Raw genomic sequence first — 16,831 nt, 5'->3', positions numbered from 1 at the left:
CCTTCGGCCTCTCAAATGACCTTTGTTCGGGGGCGCCTGCCAGACAGGCGGGAAAGGAGTGCTCCTCAACTGACTGCTCTCATTGGCTCCCTTTTTCGTTTTCGTTTTCCCTGTCTGCTGTGGAAATTTGCAGTTGGTCTGTGCGCCACAAATCAAGATGCAGAAGCCATATGCACTTCTCTAAATAGGATCTAAATACGTTTACACAGTTTCACTCCATTTTATAGGTTTTCCTACATTCAGCTGCGAAGGTAGCGAGGGTACAATGGCATAACACTGTTGTCGAGATTGCTCCTTTCTGTTCCTCAAATGTCGTTGGGGGCCTCCTTTCGCGTTGATGGTCATTTCTTAGAAAGGTCATTTGAGCTGCCGTCTGACACGGCTGTCAGAGGTCATTTCTTGCTAATGAAAATTCCCCGAAGTCCTTCGAGCAGCCCGTCGGACAGGGGTATTATTCCCTTGTTACTATTTTTGCTGCAATGACATCTACATACCAGTTAGTATGTACCTGCCAAAGAAAATTTCGGACCGTACTGCAATTTATAGGCCTGCTACAGGAGGGTAAGAAACGGGAAATGCATGTGTGTCAATGGGACGGACAATCAGATCAGGCCAATTTTCCCGGTTTGGGATCTTCCGACTTATCCCCTTATAGCATACGGAGGTTCAATTGCTTCCAATAGGCACGATAACCTTAACAATAGTTTGGTAGAACTTCCCAGAGTGCCATCTGAATGTGTTGGGCGTCGCGCGCATTTGCAGAAGCACTTTAGGAAGAGATCCATTGGTATTTCATTTTCCTGTTTCGCTTCTGAAGGCCTATGTGAAACATGTTCCGGTTCCGTTCATGTTCCGGAAACATGTTCCGGAAACATGTTCCGGTCTCTCTCTCTCTCTCCGGGTATACCCGGTAACGACCAGGACAGCGTCATTCTGATGATGGGACTCGAATGGGACCCGAAACGTTAACTGTATTTTGTTACGTTTGTTGAAAGCCGGTGCGGTTCAAACTAGTAAAGATGTCTACTCCCGGCAATTGGACTATATTCAAAGTCTGCATGGGCATACCGTGTGTAGAAGCAAGGAAGTAAGACCTACTTTTTGCAAAAGCTACGAGAAATGTGCGCGAAAAGTTTGTGAAAGAAATATGCACGCACAAGATAGGAAGTTGCGCTGCCCCTATACATGACCGTGCAGATGTTGTTCTGTCTGACCGCAGTCGCCACCTTCTCAACTATTTGGGCCTGTGCATTGCCAGTCAGTACCGTCTGTTCTTCTCTGACCGCTATTCGAGTGACGCCAGCCTACCTGGAGCCTCCTATCTGAACAACGTCACGACCCGGAGGGAGCAGCTGTGCCTGAGGCACGCTGAACGCGTCTGTCCTGCCGGCGTGGATGCCCTCCTGCTACAGTCCTTCGCTGCCGGGTCTTTCACGAGAAAGGAACTGATCGAGGAAGTAATTCTCACGTTAATTACGTATTTACACGTTCCCTGTAGCACGCTTATGGTGGACATCACGGAAAACATAGTTCACTATAAACGTATAGAAGAGACGGAGAACCAAGAATCAAGTTCTGCAACGTCTTGTTTTTAGAGGAAATAGCGTTTCTTTGTTACCTGTGTGGTGACTTTGCCATTCTGCATGGAGCTTATCACCTACACTCTTAAAAATGAACTTCACCGCATAGCACGCTCCTAGCCAACCATCATCTCGAATGATATCGTTACCTGCCCTGATTTGCTGAAAACGGAAGGCGTACGCCTTTTTTGTGACAATTATGAACAGCATAAGTGTCACAAAAAAGGCGTACGCCTCCCGTTTTCAACAAATCAGGGCAGATAACGGTATCATTCGAGATAATGGTTGGCTAGGAGCGTGCTATGCGGTGAAGTTCATTTTTAAGAGTGTATGCGTGCGCGTGAGAAGGAGCGTATGCCTGTCGACGTATTTTACCCGGTATTCAAATCATTCAATGTATTTGTGGCTGCTGCCTTGCGAGATAGGTAACAACTGTGCAGGGTGGTCCACCAACCATGATAGAAATTCATAGTAAAAAACGTAGGCCCCGGAGAGACTTTCCCCCCCTCGTGTGGCGTGTCAATGTAACCTCCTTTCTTCCCAGCTTTGCGCTCAAACTACGAGCCGTCAAAAAAGAGGCGGAGCCAAGAGCCGATTTCCACGGATTTTTGGCGAATTTATTTCGGCAATTGCCATTGCATTATGAGTGGGATTATGTGCTATACTGAGTAAAATGACCACGGGGAACCCATTTCCGCAAAGAAAACGTTAGGTTGCCTCGGGAAATTCCGGAGTTCAATTCAAGAAATTAACTCTCTGTCAACTGAAATGAAATAAAAATGTTACCAATATGTGGCAAAAGTTATTGTCAGAAAGAAAAAAAATCCCTCGACCGCATGTCTCTCCTGGGCCTACTTTTTTACTATCAATTTGTATCATGGTTGGTGGACCACCCTGTATATACGGGATCACTGTTCTGTGTTGTGCCTTAGCAGCTTCCCCGCCTTTTTTTCAGCTCAACTGGTGGATTCCTATGTTTAAGGCAGCAGTTCTTGAGGTGGTGCCCAAGTTGCAGTGGCTAAACATGAAACAGATGCTCCAGCTGCAAGATCTGGTAAGCAACATGTTTTGCAAGCGTCCTGGTTGTCCTGTACGTACCGGAGTTGGGGCAGTATGTATCTGCAGAATCCGTGTTGACCCTGCAGAAACCGTATCACGCACGTGTATAATATACAGTCAACCCTCGAGTTATGAACCTTCAATTTATGAATTTCCTCGTTTTATGAACCTCGATATTCGGATAATGAACGGAATTTCTGGGAACCAACTAGGAGTTGCCCAGCGTTTTTGCCCTCAATTTATGAACGGATAGTTCCGAGGTCAACAGAAACCTTCAAAGGGATAATTCAGTGGTCTTATGAATGACGCCTGAACGGACAAAACGTTTTCCAGGTATTGCACCCTCGGTTCTTAACCCCTCGAAATCGAAACAACAAACGGGTTTTCCGGGGTCGCACAAGGTGCGACCAAGTGTTCCTGACCTCAGTTGATGAATAAGGTGGTCGCTGTCACCCGGAGATTAATAAACGGAGGTTAAAAATCCAGGAGGAAATCCGAGACCAGTCCAGTGCGAATGTGGTGACATCTCTTTTTTCCAAGATTGACACAACGGAAGGTATGGTCCAAAGCAAAATTAAACAATTTAGTAATGCATAATAAACAGAATGTGAATGCGCTAACGTCTGTTCTTTGTGAGATTGATACAGCAGAAGGCATGATCAAAAGCAAAATTACACAATATATGGCATTATAAACACAATCCCAACTCTGAAATACTGTTCCGTTTGCTCGATAGTACTCAGTTAACTGAATTTTCGATTTATGAATCCCTCGATTTATGAACGATTTTTCGGGGAACCGAGGGTGTTCATAAATCGAGGGTTGACTGTATACTGTTTGTAAATTTTAGCCTTTGTTAGACAACTTAGACGTCCGCGCGAGGTGGTGCCGTGTGTGGAGCTCTCGGGTCATGTTAAAGAACCCTCAGGTGGGCAAACTTAATCCACACATCGACCACCGTGGCGACCCCAGACTTGTGCGTAGCGCGTTATACTAGTAATTGCGTTACTTGTAATCAATTACATTTTTGAGTAATTTTTCGAGTAATCAATTACTTTTCTGAGTAATCGATTACTCAGCAATTGATTACTTTTCCGGCAGAGATTAACTTATCTTTCAGATGTTCTGCCCCAAGTCGAGCCCCTCGTGCTCTCGCCTTTGTTGGGCCGTTCTGCTATAGCAAGCGGAGGTCATTGTAATAAAGTTCTGGGATTTCAGGATCTAATCTAATCTAATCTTATCTTATCTCTCTAATCTCTTCCTACACCAGTGTGGTGGCACCGGAAGCTTTGGAGGTTTAAGGAGTCATGGGGAAGTTCCACGCAATGTTCTTCCACAATCGGGTCAACTTCTTCCCGTGCGATAAATACAGTAGACGTACAGATCTACTTGTCCTAGGCGTTTTTGTTTTTGTGTTATTTCAGCTGTACTGCTGTTGGACCTTTTTCTTTTTTCTTTCCTTTTCTGAAGCACAGAAAGACGGGTATAATTTGCGTGAATGCAGAGTAACGACCAGAGTAACGCGTTACTTTTTCTACTCGTTACTCAATTACATTTGGAGTCGAGTAATTGGTAACGGTAATCAATTACTTCTTTCGGGTAACGGGCGCAAGTCTGGCCGTGACGCTCATGATCACAGTTGTCTCGGGACGTAAAGTCACGAATTTTACGAGAGCATGCTGAAAAGTTCTCGGCCCGACCCACTTCCAGCGATCGATACGAAGGCAGATTGGCGAACGCCGGCCAAAAAACTGCGGAGGCCTTAGGCATATCCGGAATAACGCATTGGGTTTGTAATTCATGAGGAGTTGGGTACGCGGAAGCTGTCAGCCAAGCGGGTGCCGAAATGTTTGAATGCCAATGAGAAACAACGCTGTATCGATGCCTCCAAGCATTTTGAGCTTCTAGTGACACTTTTATAGTTGTTGAAGCGTATTTGCATCACCATGATCCTCAGACAAAGCCGCAGTTAATGGAAAGGCTGCACTCGGGTTCAGCGAGGCCGAAGAAATACGAGACTCGACGATCAGCGGGAAATGTTATGGCCATGGTTTTCTGGGACAAGGGAGGTGTCTTGATGACTATCTCCAGAAGGGCGAAATAGTTAACGCATCATACTGTAGCTTGCTCTGCCGGTTAAAGGCGGTTTTGGAAGAAAAACGGCGCGGGAAGCTGCGTAAAGGCGTTCCTGGTTCGATCCCGGGTTTCGGCACCAAATTGTAACAAGAAGGGAGGACGTCTGCTCAAGGGAACTGCAAGATGGTGGAAGAATCTCAAGTCACGAGATCCGTGCCATGATTTTACGTGATATGATGTCCTCTTTCTTTACAACGTACCAGAGTTGTACACGTTACTCGGAAAAAGTAATTGATTACAATTACTGTTACTACTGCGCGAAAAGTAATTCTTTACCGTTACAAATTACTTCATCAAAAATGTAATACGTTACCGATTAAAAATGTAACGCTTTACTTTTTCCGTTACTTTTAAACTGTGGGCCATAGCAAAGCCAACAAGCCTGCAGTGAATGGAACTATGCCGCTCTTGTTGCAAATTCTAAAATGAGACACCAACATATATGGTAAGTGAAATTCACCAATACATTTGAAAGCAACATACAAAACACATACAAGCGTTTATTACAGATTTGTTTGCTGAAAAGGGTTGCCATTGTTGAAAGAAGGTTAAAAAAGTAATCGATTACTCAGTAATGGATTACCGAAAATTGTAATCAGATTACTTGGAAAATTACTTGCTCACAAAATTAATTGATTACGTTAAAAATTACTAAAAAAAAGTAATTCATTACTAGTAACGCGTTACGTACAACTCTGCACCGTACTGTATATCTGCGGGGAATTGAGGGAAGGGGCATCCCCCTCCCACAACTGCCAGGCTTTCCGTGTGCGATGAGGCGTTATTGCAACTTGGTAGCGCGGTACAAGTTCCCACTTTGTGTATTTATTATTTGTGCGTGTACCGACTCTGGCATGTTTGCAGATAGTAGCTATGAAAGTGGATCTGGCCTTCTGGGATGGGAGCCGGCTCCAATCCGAGGACTTGAGTTCCGTTCGGTGCGATGTAAGAATATTCTACTTCAAGTCGACTCGACGCCTAGAATGTGCTGCTTTCTTTTGCAGTACGATCGCAGTCTTTACCAGAAACATCCGCTGCTTCACTTTGTGTCTGCTTCTCAGCCACGTCTGCGACGTTACTTCAACAGTCTCACCTCCGAGGTCCCCTCTTCGAGGTGGGTTTTGTTGCTGTGCTCAATAACGTCGTTGAAAGGTCTCTCGTCGTACTTTCGTAAAATACTTTATGACTACGAAAATTAATTTAGAGTTTTGACAAACACTACGCGATGACCCTGTCCAGCAACATTGTTGCTCTAAAGCAGAACTGCAGGACATCGTGAGACATCCCGGGACGACGCGAGACAAACACAAGGCGCGTGTAATGAAGTATTTACTTGCCACGTCGGCTTGTCTGTTCTTAAACTGCTACAAGCGCGTAACATTCACTGGCAGCGTCTGTGGTTGTGTTCGTTTACTGGACTCGAGCAACTCTAGAGTAGACCACTCCAACCGCCTATGTTTACCGGCCCGTATCGGAACCGACGGAGTCTTACCCGGCCCTATCCCGAGCCTGCTGCTGAAAACTCAGCCAGGACGAAGCCCGGACAGCAGTTGCATTGGCAGATTTGTTTAGCGGTCTGTCCAATAGGTTAAATTATTATACGGTAGAGACACATAATACAGAGTAAATCACACATACCTGGTACGTGCAAGCGCAGCCTGTGACGCAGTTTGTAGCAAAACGTTGCCGTCGAACCTCGTCTGCCGTCTGCGGTGCACGCCGCGGCGAGGGCGTGATCCTCACCGAGGCAATGTCGAGGATAACGCGACGGTTATGTTGTAGCGTTTTAACAGACATACCCGTACGAAGGAAGGGCCAGGTACTTTGAAAACGAATGTTGAGGATGAAACACACACACACACACACACACATTATTTAATCCTCTACTACTAACCAACTATCCTCTACTACCAAGTCTTACTACTCTCCTCTACTACCAAGTCTTACTACTCTCCTGCCTACTACTAGTCCTACACTCTTAAAAATGAACTTCACCGCACAGCACGCTCCTAGCCAAACAACATCTCGAATGATATCGTTATCTGCCCTGATTTGTTGAAAACGGGAGGCGTACGCCTTTTCTGTGACAATTATGAACAGCATAAGTGTCACAAAAGAGGCGTACGCCTCCCGTTTTCAACAAATCAGGGCAGATAACGATATCATTCGAGATTACGGTTGGCTATGAGCGTGCTATGCGGTGAAGCTCATTTTAAAGAGTGTACTACTAGTCCTACTACCAACCATCCTGTCGGACGGTTGGTAGTACATATCTGCCCATGGAGCTGCGAACCGGGCTGAGTTTTCGGCAGCCGCGTCGGGCTATAGGGTCCGGTAAGACTCCGTGGCTTCGGGTACGGGCCGCTTAATTCAGACTCGTACAGTGCCTTCTATAGTGTCGATAATGTCGGCTATGTGCGAAACTACAAAGGCGCTGCTGTCGTGACGTCATCCCCCTGGCTCTCATTCTAAAAGTTCATGTTTCAGCACTAGAGGAGCTCGAGAGTAGACACCATGATCTACTCCCAGCGACTCTTCCTCTCGATGCGGGTGTCCAGAGTCGATGGCGTACAATGACTCCCGGGTCGCGTGAGTTTAATAAACGAATGAGTAAATTTGTTTTATAACACCGAATAATATAAATACCGATTTTGGTAAATACCGACCGTTAAGAGAGAGATTAAGTAAGAGGGGACGAGGTAACCCTCATCGAAGCGGAACTTGGGAGGCTATAGTCGAACACTTATCTGTGTCTCCCTGCGGACATCATCATGTCCAGTAAGAGATTCAGCGAGTCCTTTGTTGCGTACACTTATTGCTTATTTTTACTTTCCGTGCGGCAGACACCCCGCGCGCCGTAGCTATAGCTGACTTAGCCAATCGCCGTAAAGCAGAGGTGTGGCTTTTGCTGTAGCTCTTATGTTACAAAGGGCTGCAGGACAGCTCCTTTTGCAGGTCTCCAAGGGGGAGCAGCTTCGATTATGATATAGTCTATCGAGGAGAACAACGTACAATATGTGAGTGAAACTGAGTCTTTATTTACTCCTAGAAGTCCTTGGTCACGACGAAGTATATGACCTCTTGTGGCGCTTCTGTTGCACTGCGAGCTGTACCCACCGGTTCCATGGTCGTTGGCCATGTTATGGTTGCTTTGAGGATGTGTCCCACATTGTTGAAAAGCTTTCCTTGATCTGACACGCTGAAGCTCTCATATGATTTTTTCCCCCTCGCAGTTGTTCCTATGAGCTATTTCGGTCAGATACTGAGGTCACCTCCTGGACATAGGTTAGAGCTCTTTTTCTATGTAATAGACTGAACAGCAATGAGGAATACAGCGCGGTGAACTTGACGTTGAAGCCGCACTCTTAAAAATGAACTTCACCGCATAGCACGCTGTGCTCCAACCATTGCCAAGAATGATAGGGTTATCGCTTCTGATTCGAAGAGAGAGGGGGCGTACGCCTTTTTCTGACAGTTTGAATATATGAAAATTGCCACAAAAAGGCGTACGTCCACCTCTCTCTTCGAATCAGAAGCGATAACCATATCATTCGTGGCAATGGTTGGGGCACAGCGTGCTATGCGGTGAAGTTGTGTTTTTAGAGTGAACCATCACCTCGAATGATATCGTTATCTGCCCTGATTTGTTGAAAACGGGAGGCATACTCTTTTTTTGTGACACATATGCTGTTCATAAGTGACAAAAAAAAAAAAAGGCCTACACCTCCTGTTTTCAACAAACCAGGGCAGATAACGATATCTTTCGAGATAGTGGTTGGCTAGGAGCGTGCTATGCGGTGAAGTTCATTTCTAAGAGCGCGTTATCGACAAAGCAACGCTGCTCTACGATACAGTCAATGCAGGGCCATTATCTGCTTCTCGCTAACATTCTCCCCATTTATAGGAAGTTGTACGTGGTGAAGCTTCTTCCTGATCTGATACGTGCCGTCATAAGTGTCATGCTTGCCAACACAAGTAAGAGACAAGGCTCTTTACACTTTAACGCAAGCCATTAACGCCAAAGCCGGCGCATCGACGTGAAGCTAGGTTGCACTGCGAAGAGGGCCGGGGGTAATAAACGTACAGTCGCGGCTTCACAAGCGTCAGTAATGCGGACGTGGAACCAATAGGAATTGTTCTCGCTCGTATGACGTCAGAGCCGTGGCCAACTACGACATAACGTCTGGCGTGTATATATCGGGACGTGCCTCGAGAAAGAAATCTTGAATCCAATTATCATTTTTCCTTCCAGCAGCTCGTGTACGTACTCATATGTTATATTTCAACAGCTCGCGACAGCCTTAGTGAGTTTACGAAATTAACTCGGTTAATCCATAAAATTGTGTCTGTGCTTTAAATTAGAAACTTGTATAGACTGAGGCTACGAAGTCTGTAATCCGCAAAAAACAGGAGAGCACAGCGATTCCTGTGGTGTACCATGGGACATGGAACAACGCACAATATCGACCAGCGGAGTTTCATTTTAAATGGACCCCTTTGCTTCTCTGCTGTGTTCGATATCCTTTTTTTTTTTTTAAAAGATAAAACATTGCTTGGACGACGTAAAAGGAAAAAGAGACGAGACAACACACAGCACTGACGCGCAACAAAACGATTTTATTGGCGTCACATTTGCTCTTTTATACCCAAGTTTACTTATACCCAAGAGGATTACGTACCAAGTTTGACTCGAGTAAATAATGGGGTATAAAAGAGCAAATGTTACGTCAACAAAACCGTTTTGTTGTCTCGTCTCTTTCTCCTTTTATGTAGCACCGCTTTATTGCTTTTAAAATGGACCGTTACCAACAAGCCCAAATTTCCACCGTGTTTTAATACTCCTTGTCACGTAACGTTTTCACCATGTAGATTTTCCTCCTACAAATGTAATTATGGTGCGCATTCGGCTATAATCCGCGTGTAATGATCCGGCTACATCCGCCTGTACTGACGGTGCGCATCCGTCTATTTCGCGGTTCCGCGGATGCAGATCCTAGAAGCATAGATACCGTGTGGATGTCAGTGTTCACCCGTATAGACGTAAACGACACATACCGTGTATTCACACGAGCGACATCCTCACGGAATATTCTAGTGGAAGAAAAAGCGAAACCACTGCTAACAGAGCCGAAGTTCCGTTCCGTGTTACGTTGAGCATTCACACGGAACGGAATATCGGCAGTGGCATATACTGCGCATTTAGCAGACGACACAGAGCAGACGACACCGTCAGCGTGTTTTCCTGTCGTCTGCTACGGAATATCTTGTGGCTGTGTAGCAGGATATTTCCCACGCGGTCACCAGTGTACGTGAAGACACGACAGCAGAAAGCTATGACGCTTTCCGCACCTTCCGCTTCTGGAGGAATGTCGCTCGTGTGAACACACAGATAACGCAGGTGTATACAGTAAAGACAAAGTGCACCAATTTTCTCTTCATGCCAAGGCGATGCTCATAGCGGAGGCCATTTCTCCAAGATAAAGGAGTGCGTCGCTTCCTCTTACAAGGGACATGCGCTGCACTTTCGATACGAGGTAACGTATACGTTCCTCATTATTCAACACTGCATTGACCTAAGTTTCACCGTTGTACACCTGCACGGCAAAAACGTGCTAACCAGCGGTAGCGCACGGCTTCATCTGATCCTCAGTGAAGTATCGGCGAACGAACCCTTCAAGTAAACAGCAATTTCTTCAATAATACGAGCTACAACGCTCAGCCGTCTTTTATTCAACTAATCGTTGCAGATATGTGTCGTATTTCGACGTTTTTCATCGAGGAATGGCTGCTGACATTTTGATAGTTGATCAGTTTTATCGCGTTAGTGTCGCTTAATGCAGTTAAGTGTTTGTAGTTGGAGGTTTTGCGTTGCTGACTTGCGCATATTTATTGAGTTCACCTGTCGAATTGTTCATGGGCTGCTACAAAAGAGTAAAGTTTAGATTGAATTAACGGCTTAACGGTATCATTGACACTCGACCAAACGTCGTCAACAGCAGAACTTTATGCCATCACCTCCTTTCTATAGTACGTATAGTCGATCTCAGCCCACGACAGTGATGTTCACCGACCCGAAATCTGCATACAAGCCATCGAGAACAAGGTTCTTCCGCGCTTGAATGACGAACATGGGCTTATCGGCACGTGGAAGAATCAGGCTATATGATTCCCAACAACACCGAATATCCTCTGGATGTAAGAATAATGTCCTAACAAATGCGTACGTCCGATGAATATCCGAGGGATATCCATCGGACGTACGCATTCGTTAGGACATTATTCGTACGTTCATAGGATATTCGGTGTTGTTCTCCTCTCGGGATTGAGTAGGTTGACATGTAGCCAGCAGTGCACTGACGAGAAGTTCAATTCTTCCCGCCAATAGGCAACTGACATTCCTTCCACACCTATATGCTTGCCGGAGTTGGTCCAACGGACGCCTTCCGGATGATACAAAACACCTGTCGTCAGGATGAATCCATCTGATGCGACTCAACGTGGCTTTCACAGCTCAGTGCCGTTACAGCTTATGATAAATTGATACTCCGGGAAGCGGTGATCCGAAAAATCTAGAAGCGTATCCTTCTCGATTGTGGAGAGAACTTCTCCTCCTACTAGTCGAAGCAATATGTACACAATGTCGGCTAAACGTCCCAAGGTGACACGGGAGAGAAGATTACGTAATTGTCAGAAAACTCAGAATACAATTTCTTACTAAATGCGAAAATTGACCCGTTAGCATTCTCACAAGTACTGTACACAAATACATCAGAGGCAGAGCCTGTATATAGGAAACATTTCAAAGTGTTGCTGCTATTTTTACCAAACTCCGCTCAATTTAACGGAAACGTTGCAGCAGCGTTGATCGCCAACTGTCATGGTGGCCTCCAGCCTGGGAGAGGGCATCGCCTTTCTCACCCTCTTTCCTAGCTTAGCTTCCGTCAACAACAACAACAACAACAACCCCACTGCTTCCGTCATAGTGTGCTTGGAAATATGTTGTCGCCTCCTTTTGTTCATGCTCGCCTTTCGCCTTGCGTTTGTCCCGCTAAGTCGTACGTATAGCGTTGTAGTGATTAAAAACGAGGTTTACCACGTAGCGGTTATTTATGTGACCATGCATTTGCAGACTTTTCTGCACGGGCCAGTGGACTTCTTCAGAGACCTTCTGTCAGACCACTTAGCTATTGAACCCTACATAAAGGTGAGGATGTACTGTCGTAGGTCCGTCGGCTGTCCGATACAGTCGGTGAAGGATTGTCGCCTTGTCTCATTGTTTGGAATGGATCACTCACACTGTACTCGTGGTGCATAAGTCGGCGAATTCATTCATGTTGGCCTTCACCGACCTCACTAACCATCACATCACGGAGAATCATGTGAGGTTGAATGAACTCTATGAGGTCCATGACTTGAAAACCCGAGACGAGGTAGGGACGATAACAGACAGATCCGTGACAAATGAGACCGTGTTTGTGTTTTGTCTGTTATCGTCCCTACCTCGTCTCGGGTTCTCAAGTCATGGATCGTCACCACCAGCTCGCTTGCTACCTAACTTTTCTTTCGTTATCTGTGAGGTGATGTGAAGTTGATGTTGTATGAAGGGCTGTGATTTGATTGTTTACGATGGTGATGTGACGTGATGGGCTGTGCAGAAATCCGATTATGATGTGATGCTGAATGAATTCTTGGGAAAATGCCGACCTAATGTCGTAGTGATCGTATCCGATTTGCTGTGACAAAGTGTGGATGTAGGACTGGTTGATTGATTGCTTGAATATAACCCTATGAATTTTCAGCTCTTCATGCAGATCAGCAAAAGCCGAAACTTCCTGTCTGGATTTGAACCTTACAACAATTACCACGTCGCTTTCCTGCTCTACGCTGAAGTGAGCTCTCTCTCTATTTAAGATCCACTTTGGTTGCGAAACATACTGAGAGCCGTTTGTGAGGAGAGCTTTGCAGATTAGCAAACGCGTCAGTTGACGTCACAGACGACGGAAACGCAGACAATTTTGAGCACATTTTGAAGTACACGGCAAACTAAGGCGCTTATTTGCAACGAATTTTACGAGCATCTAGGATTAATTTTACGGGCATCTACGACGATCGCAACCTCGGTTAGCCAGTGCTCTACGAACGGAGTGAAACGACCTCGAGTATAACATTACACAGGAGCGCTAATGCAACCGTATAGATTAGGACAAGAACTTCGCAGGACACTTTGCACGCCGCGGGACCAAATGTCGTAGAGGTAATCCTGTCCCAACGTAACGCTGCTACAACTATAGGCTGTACAGTGCCGGGAAATGCGGTTGCGCTCTTATGCCTGGCTATACATCCTATACGCGTAGCGACAAGAGAAGATTTGCTCAACCTGGTTTACTGGGCTGATTACGGAGCTTATCGACGCCTCTCACTAATGACGAGGAGTCTCGCAAAAGCCATCCCCTCGGAGCAGGCTAACGACGGATACGTGACCGAGGCCTCACTCGCACGAACATTTTTCTCGTCCGTACGAGCGCTATGCGTTCATGAGAGAGGTTTAGTATATCGTAACGCTATCGCCTTTGCCTGTGACACGAACAGAGCTTTGCGCATTGTGCAGAATGTTCGCGCTATTCCTATGTACGCAAAGGCGACAGCGTACGTTATACAAAAAAACTCGCTATTGAGCTTTAGTATATCCTACGCTAGCTGTCACCTTTGCGTGCGTAAGGAATAGCGTGTTGGTTCTGTGCAATGCGCAAAGCTCTGTTTATGGCTTGTTACGTTACGTACGCTAAGGCGATAGCGTAACGATGTACTAGGACTCACTATTTAACGGTCCCTTAAAGTCACCGTACGCAACTCAGCGCATGCAGCATGTGACCCCCTTTTTGAGGAAAAGACATGCTGATAGGCGGGTATAGACATACCGGCTGTTGTCTATACAGGGTGTTCAAAATTAAGCTTTCACGAGCGCTACGCAAACACAGCGTTGACAGGAAACCGGATGATAACATTACGCTACTTGTGAAGAAACAGGTGCTGCTAATTATGTAGCACCTGTTTCTTACTCAAGGAACAGAAAAAGAAGCAGCCAGTTTTCTTTTGTTCGCCTATTTATAAAGTGTTAGTGGAAGCTTAATTTTGAACACCATGTATAACAGAAGGCTTGGGCACTCTTTTGACACATACATTTGCAATGAGAGGAGCTTTTCTTTCCTTCGCCCTTTCGTTGACGTCACATCTATCTACTCGTATCTATCGCTAACACTGATAATAGGGTCACGTGCGTGACGTTCATTGAAGTCCTAAAACACAACTTCACCATATAGCACGGCGAAGGCCAGCCATTGCACAGAACGATACCGTCGTCGATCCTGATTTGTAGAAAGCCTTTTTGTGGCAGTTAGCGTAACTGCGTAAGTATAACAAAAAGGGGTAAAGTGTGTAATCAGGGGGTGAAAACGAGCCTCATTCGAGATGATGGTCAGAGCCGTCTATGAGGAGAGAGCGGCCATTCTGTGATCCTTTTCCTCCCAGAGATGGGGAGCTGCCGTGACGTCAGAGCCGTGATCGCTCCGCCCACTTGACCGAGATGAAAGGCGAGCCGCGGCGGCACGAGGGAATTTCAAGGCCGTGCCTCTGCTCCAAAATGGCGGAATGGGAGATTTCAAGGTGATAGCTCTTATCCAAAATGGTGCCACTGACGTTGGCGCTGCCCGTCGTGTGACGTCAGGCGCGCTTTGAGACAGGCTCCTCCCAGTGGCCAAACTCTCTTAATAAACGACTCTGATGATGGTTGGCCGGGAGCGCGCATTGCGGTGAAGTTTTGTTTCGAGAGTGTAGGTGGCGTTGGTGCAGCCCGATGTCCTGCATAAACGTGATTTCCGGTTTTCCGTCGAAGGAGAAAAAGACAGATGGAGCTAGGGATTCTTCCAGGGCGACCAGTCGAGTATGCCCTTTCACTTGCAGAGGTAGATTGTCTTCGGATAGATACGGATTGGGCCCCCTGTCGATAGTGCGTTTAGAATGATAGGTTAGACAGTGCGTTTAAGATATGCGGAGGGGGCAGCGGTATATGTATATGGGCGCATAAAGTAGCGGCTCCAGGGCGCATATAGCGCTCCTTTTTACTGAACGAAAAATCTCCTTTTACGGAGCGTAGCGCGCTCCTACCCACAGGTCGGAGAGCAGAAGCTCCGGAGCGAGACGGAGCGTGCTCTGCAGAGCCGCTACTTAACGAGCCCTGTGTCTTTTCAACCCATACTTGTCGCATTACGAAGCCGGGACTTTGTACTCAAACGAAATTCGCCATCAGAGGCCGTTGGGTGATTTTGTGTGGCCAACATGGCGGAGACTTTTTGCGGTTATAGGAATGTCGGGCCCGATTTCGAGTGAACCACATATTCAACATTTGGTCACGCTCAAATCCAGCACTGGAGACGACGCTAATCAAAGATCCGGAAGACATGCACGCGGCGGTAGTGAATGACACTTTTATAGCTGTGAACCTCTAAGACTTAAATCGCTTAACGATGGTGGTGGTGGTGATGGTGAAAGGGCTTGCCGTTGTCGGCCTCACGTATGTGGGCAACGTCACGACTGACGCCCTGGGGAAATGTGCGTCCTGGGCCGACTTCTAGGGGAACTGTGCCGACATATGTCTGAAAGCGTCTGAGGAAAACCCAGGAAAAACCCCAGACAGCACAGCCGGCACCGGGATTCGAACCCGGGTACCTCCCAGGTACCTCACTTAACGAGCGATTCACTATACTGCCGCGAGCTTCACTTTCGCTTCTTCGAATAGCAGCGTGCGCAATATATGTTGAGCATTTGTTATTCCCCCGATTTGGTCATGTTTTTTTTTCTCTCTTCTGGTATTGGGGTATAAATATTTCGCAATTCCATGGCACGTAGATATGAAAACTGCCCTTGCGTTGACCCATGCTGGCTTGAATTTTTTGCAGAGTGATTGTCGTCGTTACACGCCGTCGTTCAACCGGCATCAACAGGACACATTCCACCTGTCTCCAATGAGCAGGCATGTTTCCGCCTTTGCTACCAGGCGTATATCTCCAACAAAATCTGTATTCCAAGTGAGAATCGATAGGCCTATGACAACATTGTTGTTTGTAATCCCGCCGCGGGCGCCGCGGATCAAATTTTCTTTCGTTTTCGTGAACCCCGCAATAAGCAGCGCAGCTGTCGTGGCTTGAGAATTTTCTCAGCTCGCTAGCACAAATCTTTTGCGATTCCGTGGTAACACAACGAAACAACTGCTACGTGCGGTGTGCAGATGGAGACAGGACAACGGGAAGGTCTCCACTAGTTTTTCCTACGTTTTCGTACGTTTAGATCCTAAAACTCAAAATATTTTCTCTTCCAAATAATAATATCGAGAGCCTCTTTCTGACTTAGTTGTTCCGTCCGTGATGACTGTTTATACGCTGCCGTTTTCAAGTTTAATGCGAGACTGTAATTCGTGTTACATTGTCTGTAATGTGGGGGACGAGGGGCCCGTCAAGAAGCCTTGAGCGCGTTAAGTAGCCGCTCCGGAGCGCGATCCTTTTTACTAAACGGAACATCTCCTTTTGCGGAGTGTGGCGCAACCTACCAGCAAGTCAGAGTGCTCCCCCCCCCCCGGTTGGACCTGCCTGCACTTTAATTAATCTTAATCCACCTTAATCACCTTAATTAATTGGAAGACTGCTCTATCGGATAAGAACATTCAGTGACATCTAGAGTCACTAAATAGGAGGTACAGACTATGGCATTCCTTTTCCGCGCTGGAGCCGCCGTTCGGTGTGCGCGATTGGACCGATCGTGTCACGTGGTTTCTCCTCCCAAGAACCCGTCGTCCATGTTGACTCACCTCCATCCATAACCGGTTTCTTCGGTTGCCAGCTGACTCGACTGCGCGTTGCTCTACGCTGGAGAAGGGGGAGATTGGTGTCCCGTTGCTAGGCGGCGCAGCCGCGCGTGACTCAAGATGGCGGGCTCGGTGTCGCTACTCTGCTTCCTATTTAGTGACTCTATAGTGACACCCAGAGGCGCTGTTTAGCAGACGC

General features: G+C 46.6%; 1 protein-coding gene across 1 annotated transcript in view; it reads left to right on the top strand.

The window, feature by feature from the left end:
• LOC135401612 (uncharacterized) overlaps positions 1-16,831 on the top strand; it is a 29,209-nt gene that overhangs the window by 11,736 nt on the left and 642 nt on the right. The window contains exons 12-22 of the mRNA XM_064634115.1: positions 1,220-1,457; positions 2,536-2,634; positions 5,640-5,720; positions 5,780-5,889; positions 7,731-7,792; positions 8,009-8,060; positions 8,680-8,750; positions 10,221-10,309; positions 11,905-11,979; positions 12,575-12,664; positions 15,731-15,804. Coding sequence (XP_064490185.1) covers positions 1,220-1,457; positions 2,536-2,634; positions 5,640-5,720; positions 5,780-5,889; positions 7,731-7,792; positions 8,009-8,060; positions 8,680-8,750; positions 10,221-10,309; positions 11,905-11,979; positions 12,575-12,664; positions 15,731-15,804 — 1,041 coding nt within the window. The remainder of the gene's footprint in view (positions 1-1,219; positions 1,458-2,535; positions 2,635-5,639; positions 5,721-5,779; positions 5,890-7,730; positions 7,793-8,008; positions 8,061-8,679; positions 8,751-10,220; positions 10,310-11,904; positions 11,980-12,574; positions 12,665-15,730; positions 15,805-16,831) is intronic.

The sequence above is a fragment of the Ornithodoros turicata genome, chromosome 7 (genome assembly GCF_037126465.1).
Source record: "Ornithodoros turicata isolate Travis chromosome 7, ASM3712646v1, whole genome shotgun sequence".
In the NCBI taxonomy this organism is placed as follows: domain Eukaryota; kingdom Metazoa; phylum Arthropoda; class Arachnida; order Ixodida; family Argasidae; genus Ornithodoros; species Ornithodoros turicata.
The sequence above is the reverse complement of the archived record's forward strand: the minus strand, read 5'-3'. Positions and strand labels throughout refer to the sequence as shown.